Source organism: Cardiocondyla obscurior, linkage group LG09 (genome assembly GCF_019399895.1).
Source record: "Cardiocondyla obscurior isolate alpha-2009 linkage group LG09, Cobs3.1, whole genome shotgun sequence".
In the NCBI taxonomy this organism is placed as follows: Eukaryota; Metazoa; Arthropoda; class Insecta; order Hymenoptera; family Formicidae; genus Cardiocondyla; species Cardiocondyla obscurior.
The window spans coordinates 1842820-1854402 of NC_091872.1; the positions used below are offsets into that span (position 1 = coordinate 1842820).

The window sequence follows — 11583 nt, forward strand, 5'->3', positions numbered from 1 at the left end:
AATTACCCTCTCTCAATTACCTTCTACCAATCACTTTCTCTTAATTACCCTCTCCGATAATTTGTCTAATTGCGTTTTATATTACCCCACTCTATGCAAAATTTTAAATAATGAAAGAGGGGATTTTTTTTACAACCGTCCTCGACTCGAGGTACCCTCTGATCGTGCGATCAGTACATTTTTCGCTTTGGCCGCAACAGCAGCAACGATTACGACAACGTCTACGATTACGTCTACGATTACGAATACGACAATGTATTACACCGAGAGAAATTGCTACAAAGTGCGTCGAATTGATTGCGGTAATGAACCCTCCTCATCTAACGAGTAAGTATTATTTATTATAAAAATTATTTACTTTAAAATTAATATATTAATATTCACGATTGTTCTTATTTAATTTTCAGCGTCCCACCGAAACGATACGTGACGCGCTTACTATGCAGGCGATACCCGCTGACCCGCACGGGATACAAATATCTCGAGATCGGCGTGAACGTTGGTCCGCGTAGTTTTGTGGAGATCATCGTAGGCGATAATCGAGGAGATGAATTGTCGATGTTGCTTGACACCTGGAAGGAACTCTGCGAGCATCGATGGACAATTCAGAATATGGTTCGCTATCGACCGAAGCAACCATACGACTGTTTGAACATAGGTTCGCTCACAGTGCGAATATGTTATATGAACGAAATGAAACTTGTGCGACTTGAATCTTTCGACGCACGTATGGCTATGACCGAGGCTACGTTCACGCGAATGTTGGATTTTGATGATTGCGTCGCTTTGAAATTCAACGTACTCACCAAAGCCCTACCGAAGATCGACGACAAATACGAGCAATTTTGTAAAATCGCTTCCGCATCAAGAAGTCGTACCGAAGCGGTGAGCGCTGTACGCAACAGCGATTCTTTTGACGAACAACAAATTATAGATTGTGGACTGCTTGCGATTATAATAAATGTGTAAGAAAAAAAGTATAATGAAATATATTGTATCGCATATTTAGAAAACATATACTTTGTAGTCTTTATGTAACATTTTTAATTATTTCTATTCTATCCTTCATCTTCTTATAATTGTGAGGCGTAAGTCCATCTCGTGAATCCGCCTTGTTCGTATGTAACGTATGTATCTGAGAGAGAAAGAAATAAGATAAGGAGGAGCGATTACCCGGGGGGTGTGTACAGCGTCACCCGCATTCGAATCGTATGAGCGCATAAAAGAATCGTTGATAAACGATAGGCGGCGCGAACGAGTGCGAGCGAGAGGGAACGATGAGCGCGCCATACTTTGCGTTCAACGGGTGTGAGCGAGAGGAGACGATGGGCGGCGCGAACAAGTGCGAGCGAGAGGGAACGATGGGCGCGATACCTTGCGATCCGCCGCTTGCCGCCGCCGTCGCCGCCCGTTGCCGCCGCGACGCCACACGACCCTTTTTAAAAAATCGCGACTCCTTTGAAAAAATCGCGACTCCTTTGAAAGTCGCGATGCCGCATAAACATGCCGCTGCGCGACGACACGCTTATCATTTTTTAAAAATAATATTGCATTTCAGAGTTTCGATGTTGTTATTATTTTCTAAATAATTCGTTCCTAGAATCGCCGACACATGGGCGATTTATAAATACCCACCCCCTCCCCGCGTGACGTCATTACCTCTCGCCCTAGATCACACGGATACACTAACACGTAGTGATCCAGAACCGCTCAGTATACATCTACTAATGTTCGTTCCGGCGTAGGTATCATTCGATACCATCCGTCATTTAAGCTCAGAATAACACTTTCTTACATGCTGAGTTTTAACATTTACTGGCATACATTTAATTATGTGTACAACTTCTCCAGAAATTACTGCCTTATATCCGGGTCTCTTCATAATTTAATATGCAAATTCATCGGGTGAATTAACTGCATTGCTTAATGCGTCTTTTAATACCTGTTGCTCTAAATTACAGCATTGTTTTAACATGTCTCAATACAGAGAATTCGTCTGAGATCGGATATGTTTTTCCACGTATACAAATTTTAAATTTACATAAGTAAATATATCTAAGTTTTCGACGGGTAACGGTCGTTTTCGTGCAAATAATTCTTCTTTTGTAGTTTCTAAAATAAGTAGCTTCGGATTTTTCGTTTTTATTAATGTTTATCCGCATAAAGGCTCTTCTCCTGTTATAGTTAGAGCAAAAGTTACATCGTTAGTAGATAGTGAATATACAATTTGCGGTTTTTCGTAGAGTGTATCGAGCATTCGGTGCATATCGTTCGTATAAAATGTCGTAATTATTGAATTTACAATAATCAGTCGGTAACGTTTGCCAAAATGTGTATCCCCCGTCAATATCTATGCAGTTATTATCTGCATAAGTACACGCGGTTCCTGATCGTAGTCGAATTTGATTTGTTTCTAAATTAACTGTTGCTTGATGAGAGGTTAGGGTAATTGTAATTATGGCTTGCACCACGACATTGTGCCAGCTGCCATACGGATCAGAATAATAACTGCCTGAGCATTGTCCGTCCATACTTGTAGTTCCTGCAAGTGTAACTGGTCGCATTATTGTTTGATTTACTTTTAATCCATAAACATGTGTATAAGTTGAAAATGAAAATGATCCAGTTGCATGCATCTTTTTACATTGGTCTGCTGTAGTTTCAAAAACATATTCAGTCTGTCCATTAGTCACGACTGTTCAGATTATTCACCGTAGCTGAAAGATGAACTGTATTATACTCGTTAAAGGATGGGGTTAGCGCACTGCGGAAAGCGAGAAAGGAAGGGGGAAACACAAGAAGAGGTCTCAATCTTCGTAACATGCATATTTTAATTTAGGCATAAAAACCCACCCTTAGCGGGGAAGGTGGGAAAAGCCAAACAACTACAAATCAGAACAGAACAGAATAATATATCGTTACAGAAACGATACCTTAAAGACTATCAACACGTGCTCGACGAGTATGGCGGATACAGATCCGGCCGAACAGTTGTGGTAGCTCGAACCACACCGTCTTTTTCTTCCTTCGATTGCCTTTTCTCGTATGTACAAGAACGCTCAGCCTCGTATGCTCTTTTCTATACCAACAGGGTATCAGATCACAACGGAAATCACAGTAACAATTAGGCACAGGCCTTCTCGAAACTCGCTGCTCGTTGTATCCACGAAAGTAGTTACACGAAAAAGAGAACTCTCTCACCATGCCGGTACAGGCCGAACCATTACCACCGCACGTGGCCGAAGCGCCGCTACAGTAACGGACTCAATCCCTTCTCCGCAGCGCCGGTGTCCCGGGATATATGAAATAGCAGCGCTAGCCACCATCTTCAGAACATACCGCCCGCCTTGTGAGCGACAAATTTTTTCTTGCGGCTAAATATTCTGGGACCACTTCCTTTGATGGATGCGGTGAACAGCACCGTCTTGTCCTGCAATTAGTTTGCGTCTGAAGCCTCAGCTGACAATAAAGATATGATCTTTACCACAGGGCGATCAAAGGTGGAGGTCGACGTCTTAACGGTGACGACGCGTACTTGGTCGTCCGGCCCTGGATGTACTTTCGTGATTCATTCAAGTGCCCACCTCGCAGGAGGTAAGCCGTTCTCACGTATGACCACGAGCTTACCAACTTTCATGTTTTTGCCTTGTCTCACCCATTTGGTTCGCTCCTGTAGTGTGATAAGATACTCATGCGACCAACGCTTCCAAAAATGTGATCTCATTCTTTGGGTAAGCTGATAACGCGTTAATCGATTTTCGGGAAGCTCTCCAACTTCCGGTTTAGGTACTAGCGCCGATGTATTCCCAATCAAAAAGTGAGCCGGTGTGAGGGCCTCAAAATCCTCGAGATCTTCCGAGACGGGGCACAAAGGTCTCAAATTCATACAGGCCTCGATCTGCGCTAGAACAGTACTTAGCTCTTCGAAGGTTAATCGCTGCTCTCCGATAACCTTTATGAGATGTCTTTTCATTGCTTTGATCCCAGCTTCCTATATACCACCGAAATGGGGCGCTCGAGGTGGAATAAATTTCCAATCAGTCCCACGTGTTACTAAATGCTCAGCCACAGACATATAAAATTTCGAGTACTCTTTGAACATTTCACAGAGCTCTGAATCAGCTCCTCGGAAATTAGTTCCATTATCAGAATACAATTTCCTACAGACTCCTCTTCGACTCGCGAATCTTCTGTAGGCGTTTAGAAAGGCGTTGGTGCTTAAGTCGCTCACCGCTTCAATGTGAACAGCCTTCGTAGCCATACATATAAAGAAGGCTACATAGCCTTTACTCGCGGATTGTCCTCGGCCTGAACTTCTTCTTATTAAGATGGGACCGGCATAATCCACGACTGATTCAGAAAACGGCCTTTCTAGATTAACTCTGGAAGGCGGAAAATCTCCGATGCGCTAGACTACAGGACGTGACCTATATCTTGCGCATTTAACGCAGTTACGGACTACGTTTTTCACCAAGCGAGGACTTCCCTCCTATGACCCATACGTGTTTCCTCAAGGTAGCTAACGTCAATGACACCCCACCGTGCCAGCAATCCGTATGAACGTGTCGAACGTACAGAAGTGATAGGTGCGACTTTCTTGGTAGAATCGGAGGATATTTCTGATCATGTAAAACGCTACTATGGCGAAGTCTGCCCTTCACTCTTAAGATTCCATCTTCGTCTAAATAAGGATTCAGCCTCCACAGCGAAGAATTCTTCGGTAAATTTCTTCTGCTACGAAGAGCGTTCAAATCTTCAGCGAACCCCGCCTCTTGCACGCTCATGATCACCACGCGACGAGCTTTTGTCAACTCCTTTACCGTAAGAAAGCCCGCCGTTCTCGTTTCTCCTCGCATGGCTCGCTTAATGTTACTCGCGAACCTAAAACACCAAGCACAAACCCGAATCGCCCGATTAAGAGAGGAAAAGCGCGTCACGAAGTATTCCTCCACCACATTGCCTTTATTTTGATCAGTGACACGAGCTAGCATTAAACGCGCCATATCCTCAGGATCCATCTCTCCTTGTCGAATCGGCCAGCGATCAGGCAATTGCGATAGCCAAGGCGGTCCGTACCACCATAGTGTCGACTCCGAAAGCTCTCCAGGACTCGTTCCGCGGGTGGCCAGATCCGGTCGGATTCTGTTTTGTTGGAACATATCTCCAGCGTGCTTCAGGCAGTTGCGTCTGGATCATTGAAACACGATTCGCCACGAACTGCTTCCACTTACTCGGATGCTCCTTTATCCAGCTTAGCGTTATCTGACTATCTAACCAGGCCGTAACAGGTAGGTTCTTTAAAAACTCTAGTTGGCGCACATGTGTAAGGAGTCTGACTAACAGAGTGGCTCCACATAGTTCCAGGTTCGGGACGCTAACAGTTTTTATCAGACTCACTTTTGCTTTTGCTGCCACTAGGTTTATCTGTACATCCCCGTTCTCTAATGTTGATCGAACGTAGATCACAGCCGCGTACGCTCGTGAAGAAGCATCCGCATACCCATGCAACTCGGCGGAATAATTCGTAAATAATCTTAACCAACGCTCAACATGGATCTCATTTAATGCCCTCAGTGATGCATGATAATTTTTCCACTTCGTTAAATGCTGACCGGTTAAGATCTCGTCCCATCCGACCTTGGCCAACCACAAGTCTTGTAGATAGATTTTGCCGACCACAGTGACCGGTGATATCCAACCTAGAGGATCGAAAAGTCGGGAGATACAAAACGAGATAGAACGTTTGGTAGGATTGGTAGGTGTCTCGGCACGGTCCAACAAGAATTCACTAGCGAAATGGAATTTATCAGATGTCGGATTTTATTGTAAACCTAGCGTTTTCACGCTATCCTCCGCTGCTATCGAGACCATGTCGTAGGAATGTTTCGCTTCTTGTTCGCGGTATGAGTAGCCTATCGTTTGCAGACCATTTATCCAAGTCAAACTCTGCGAGGCTTAACAATGAGATCAGCTCGTCCCTTTCGTTATACGCTTCCTCCAACTGATCAGCACCACCAAAGATGTCGTTCACGAAAGTCTGCTGACAGAGACATCGGGCACCTTTGGGGTATCGACTCCCTTTATCCTTTACTAACTGGTGCAGTGTGCGTATCGATAAGTAGGGAGCACAGGCCATACCGTATGTAATTGTTTTCAACCGATACTCCGTTGGTTCTCCGCCTTCGTGGGGAATCCAAATTATCCTCTGAAAATCTTGATCGTCCTTGTGAACTGCAATCTGCCTGAATATCTTTATGATGTCAGTGCAAAATACGTTTCGGTATCTACGCCAATTTGACAGAACTAAAGTGAGGTCGTTCTGAAGAGGTGGTCCAGGCAGCAATATCTTATTTAGGCTCCTGCTGTGCGGCATTTGACGAGAAGCATCGAAGATGACCCGTATTTTCCATCGCGGTTTGACAGTCACAACCGCATGGTGAGGCAGGTACTATGCTCGTGGGTTGTTTAATTCGTCTGGAGGCACTCGCTCCATATGCCTCAATTCGAGGTACTCGTTCATAAATTCGTGGTATTTCCTCGATAGCTTAGGCTCACGCGAAAGTCTTTTTAACAATGCTATTAAAGAACGTTGAGCCACTTGTCTCGTTTCGTTGGCCACACTAGGCGGCGTTCTCGCAAAGAGCAAACGTACGGTATACCTGCCGTTTGCATTTCAAAAATGTGTTGCCTCGAAATACGCTTCACACCTCTCTTCGTCAGGACTTAATAATGACCTTGGTCTCTCCGGATCCTCCAGCAGCCATAGTCGTAACGATTGTCGTAACTCCTCCTCGGCAGAACAGAACATAGCTACGACTGATTCTTCATCCGATACCTCCGCCCGCCGTGAGCGACTGTCACAACTGTATCCTGAGACTACCCAACCTAATGCAGTCTCCTGAGCGATTAATCCAGTGTCATGTATGCGATGCAAACCTTCTCGAATCAGCGCGTTGTAAGCCCCAGCTCCTAATAATGCATCTACCTTAGCAGGCTTATAATAATGAGGATCCGCTAAATGTAATCCTGCACGGTGGAATGCAAGAGTATGCGATAAGTCAGTTGCAGGTAATAATCCTGTCAGCTTCGGATATATTAAAACGTCGCAGCTCATCTTAAATTTGCTGTCGTAAAAGGAGTACAGGGTCACTGTACTCACAGAGCGAACTACTCCAGAGGCTACTGAGCCAATGTCGCTTAGAGGAATATGCACTCGCTTTCGATCTGCACTGAGGAGCTGTGCAGTGCCTTCAGTGATAAAAGATGCTTGCGACCCTTGATCCAGCAAAATGCGTATAGTTGATCGTATCCCCTTATCGCTCTCAATGTAAGCTCTTGCCGTAGGTAGAATGACGCCACTCATGTATGTCGGTACAGTCAACGTTATGATGCCTTTTTCTAGTCATGCGTCAGCTCTAGCCAATGTTTCAGTTTGAGGCTGTTTTTCATGTAGAGCCATATGGTATTCACGTTGACAAGTACCACATCGTTCACTCGACTTGCAGTTTCTAAACGCATGGGGTTTCAGACAGTTAAAACAAAGTTTTAACTGTCGTGTTGCGTTTCGCCGTTCCTTCGTACTCTTTTTCTGAAATTCCGGACAAGAGCTGATAAAATGTTCACGCGAGCAAAGACCACATTTCCTTAATGATCTTTGTCTTTGTATTCTTGACGCAACGTGCAAGGCTCTCGCTGCCTTTCCCCTAGGTAGGCTCTTGTCAATGGCAGTGATGGGAATTTTAGCTCCGAGCAACATCGATGTTGCTGGAGTGGGGGACCACGCACACACGCCGACGTCCTGTCGGTGAGCGCGCCTCGCTCGGCCACGCTCGGTCTCGCTCGGCTTGCAGAAGAGGACAGATATATATATGTTCCGTCTTCTTTGCACCGAGGCAGCTACGAGTCGTAGCCTACGTCGGCCTACGAGCCTATGACTACGATGAGTGCACACATCGCGCGATGCTGCCCGCGTGAATCGCGGGCACTAAGATACATGTTTCTCTTTGCAAGTTGTATATTAGAATACGATGTGGTCTTCCGCACTACCCAGGTGGTGCAACTTACAGTGCGTTAGGTTTTGTAACGTGGACCTTCGCCGGTAGCCATATATTACCACATTTCTTAATATCTTTACCAATTTTAAATTGTTTAACACGCAAAGTGTTTGACAAACTTAATATCAAATTGTTAATAAATAAACTGTCTAACACGCAAAGTGTTCAACAGATTGCGTATACTATATGTCGGAAGGATAATTTTTTACGGGAGTAAATGAAAAAGAAAAGCGGCAATATTAGTTATTTAAATTTTTATTTTAATTAGAAATATTATAAAAAAATTGATATATAACTAGGTGTCCGCCCCGGCCTCGGCCACAATTTATTTATTAACAAATTAATATTAAATTGTTAATAAATAAACTGTGGTCGAGGCCGAGGCGGTAGACGAGACCGGAACGGACACCTAGTTAAATATCAATTTTTTAATAATTTTTTTTTTTTTAATAAAAATTTAAATAACTAATATAGCCTCTCTTCCTTTTTATTCACTTCCATAAAAAATTATCCTTTCTACATATAGCATATGCAATCTATTGGACACTTTGCGTGTTGAACAGTTAATTTATTAACAATTTAATATTAAGTTTGTCGGACACTTTACGTGTTGGACAATTTACAAATGGTAAAGATTTTAGGTATTTTAGTTCGCTGACAGGATAGAACACTGGTTAGAGATGAACTCTTTCTTTCTAGTTATGTACAAATATATTTACAAGATTATATACATTCTGTTTGAGTTCGTTTAAATCGCACTCACTGGTGCTTTTACAAAATAACGCTTTATAACGTTTATAACCGCCTTTCGCGGTATGAGATGTGTGGGGCGGTGAGCGTCACCTTTATCGGGCCCCACTTTTCATCGCCAGATAGAATTGGCGGTTCCGCTTCCGAGGATGAAGTGGTAGCCCAGGGATCACACTGGACTCCACTATCCGTGACCACAGGAGCGTGTTGTATGGCCCGCTCTGTGGTGCTGGGTCCACACTGAACTCCTCGCTCTATCCGCACCGGTGGTGTTGGTGGGATAGGCGAGAGTAATGGCTCGACTTGATTCCACCGGGGACTAGTGTATCTCCAGACACGTATGTCGCCCGGTGCCAGGTAAATTCGCGGAGGCCTCGTTAGTCGTGGAGGCGTAAAGTTGGCGAGCTGTGGCTTCCACTCCAATAATTGGAAGTTAGTATGACGTGGAGGCTTCTTAAGTCCTGGAGGCCTCAGGATTCCCGCCAGCGGCTGCTGCGGCGGAAAGACTTCGATAGATACGATTTTCGGTGTTCTGGCCTCTTCGACTGGTGGCGACGGAGGACTATCCGGCACTATCTCCGGCGTCAGCGTGGCCCGCTTCTTTCGTCGGCTTCTTCTAGTCCGCTTCTGTGGAGTCCCCGTCTCCGGACTCTGGCTCTTCGTTAACGGTGGTAAAGGCATACGGCTATGCTCTGCTTCGTGGCAACGACTACTGCCTCGTCTTCGTTCGATGTGCGTCGGCAGAGCACTACTTCTCGTACTGTGAAGTGTGCGTCTATACGATAGTGTGAGCACTATCGATCGTATTCAAAAAGCGATCTCCTTATCGGATAAGGCGATATCGCAAGCTCCATCGGTGCCGCTTATATAGCGGTCCTTATCGCATCTGACTATCGCGAAAACTCTTATCTTTCGCGACGCCTGGCGGCCGCGGGTGTTATCAGCCGGGCCCGGAGCTTTTTCTCCCACCAAGCTTCCGAGCCTTCCGGCATACGTTCCTGCATGCCGGGCTGCCTATGTCGTGGTGCGCCGAGTGCCAATTTACCGAATTGTCATCTCGGCCGCCACAAAGATATTAAAAATATGGTATGATATAGCTATCGGCGAAGGTCCACGTGGACCTTCGCCGGTAGCTATATTATACGTACGTTAAAAAACCTAACGCACTGTAAGTTGCACCTCCTGGGTAGTGCGGAAGACCACATCGTATTCTAATATACAACCTGCAAAGAAACATGTATCTTAGTGCCTGCGATTCACGCGGGCCGCATCGCGCGATGTGTGCATTTATCGTAGTCGTAGGTTCGTAGGCTGACGTAGTCAACGACTCGTAGCTGCATCGGTGCAAAGAAGACGGAACATATATATATCTGTCCTCTTCTGTAAGCCGAGCGAGGCGCGCTCACCGACAGGACGCCGGCGTGTGTGCGTAGTCCCCCACTCCAGCAACATCGATGTTGCTCGGAGCTAAAATTCCCATCACTGGTCAATGGTCTTCCCTGATGTCCCACTGCTGCTAGCTGTTTGTAGCCCATCACGTCGACAATTTAACCAATTAACCAATTCACTCATCTTCGGAAAGGTAGAGCTCGTTATTACGCTGGATCCTGCATTAGTCAATTCGGTATTGGACTTATTCTCCCGAAATGTCAGATATTCCTCCCACAACCGGCGGGTTTCCGAATCAAGCACTCGTAATAATCGATGGCAAACGAGAGCTTCGCATAAGTCCGTATCAGATTTTGTCAATTTTCTCATTGCTAAGAATGTGAGATGAGCTGCTTTCACCCTTGAATCTAGCGCCTCAGCGTTCAAAAACTTTATCAGCTGCAATTCGGCTAACTTGTTTAAAAGTACCGTCAGCTGATAGCGAGGCTTGTCATACGTGTCATTCAACTCCTTCCATGCAATGGAATAATTTTCCCCTTTCAATGGGAGATGCGCAATCGAACTTTTAACGTCGTCTGGTAAGCTAGCCAGCAGATATCGGAATTTGTCCAGATCTGACAATCCCGCACGATCATGTATGGTGGACCTTAAGTATGCGCTGAAGGTGTCCCAATTTTCTATTTTCCCAGAAAAAATGACTTCAGCTAATTTGGGAAGCTTGCTCGTCTGATTTTTGGTAAGATCCGTATCTGAAACATTGACTAACGATGTAGATGGCAAAGGTTCAGTCGTAGCAACTAGTTCAACCAATAACGTAGTTAGTTCATTACGGCCCTCTATGTAATCTTCTTCGACGCGCTGCAAAACTTCCTCAATCATGTATGTATCCGTTTCTGCATTCTCAAGTACGCTTATTTCTAAATCAGCAGCATATATCTCTTTCTAATATTCTTTAATATCATCTAAGGCATATTTAACTTGTACTACTGTTAACGTTTGACGAGGTATTCGGCGGACAGTATGGAGAACTCGTCGTAGCCCTTCGGCACGCCTCTTCTGCTGACCGACGAGACGCTTCAGCACTATCGGCGCCATCTTAATATCCGCAGCTGCTCGCAACACCGCACGTTTAATTTGCCTCTTTTTTCTCCTCGTAATTCCTTAAAAACATATGAAGAGATAAGTATAAAGTTTTAATTAATGCAAGCAATGGTCGAAACGGACGGTCCGTACGATTCTCAAGAGCATAACTTCTCCCTATCTTTAACAATATACAACTGGAATTTATTCAATCAAATCTCTATGCGTAATGAACGTAGACTACCGAGTATTCATTTAAATTGTACATAGGCATTCGCCCACTGAATATGTTCGTCCGTATGACCAACGC

The 11583-nt window shown here is 44.9% G+C and overlaps 2 protein-coding genes across 2 annotated transcripts; both read right to left on the reverse strand.

The window, feature by feature from the left end:
• Window positions 1–5043: 5043 nt before the first annotated feature.
• On the reverse strand, window positions 5044–6373 carry LOC139105306 (uncharacterized). The gene is made up of 2 exons (XM_070661319.1): window positions 5928–6373; window positions 5044–5788 (listed from the first exon to the last, which is right to left on the reverse strand). The coding sequence occupies exons 1-2, from the start codon at window positions 6371–6373 to the stop codon at window positions 5044–5046; spliced, it is 1191 nt and encodes a 396-aa protein (XP_070517420.1).
• A 75-nt stretch (window positions 6374–6448) lies between these two features.
• On the reverse strand, window positions 6449–7363 carry LOC139105307 (uncharacterized). Its single transcript, XM_070661320.1, has 2 exons — window positions 6708–7363; window positions 6449–6659 (listed from the first exon to the last, which is right to left on the reverse strand). Exons 1-2 carry the CDS (start codon window positions 7361–7363, stop codon window positions 6449–6451), a joined length of 867 nt encoding a protein of 288 aa, XP_070517421.1.
• Between the last annotated feature and the right edge of the window lie 4220 nt (window positions 7364–11583).

Bases quoted from the DNA above. Each gene is read 5' to 3' on its own strand.
- LOC139105306 (XM_070661319.1), bottom strand. From the start codon at position 6,373: ATGCCGCACAGCAGGAGCCTAAATAAGATATTGCTGCCTGGACCACCT. The intron at 5,789-5,927 runs GTCTGCAAACGA...CCATTTCGCTAG, and splicing joins GAGTTTGACTTGGATAAATG to TGAATTCTTGTTGGACCGTG.
- LOC139105307 (XM_070661320.1), bottom strand. From the start codon at position 7,363: ATGAGTGGCGTCATTCTACCTACGGCAAGAGCTTACATTGAGAGCGAT. The intron at 6,660-6,707 runs GTGTGAAGCGTA...TGCAAACGGCAG, and splicing joins TTAAGTCCTGACGAAGAGAG to GTATACCGTACGTTTGCTCT.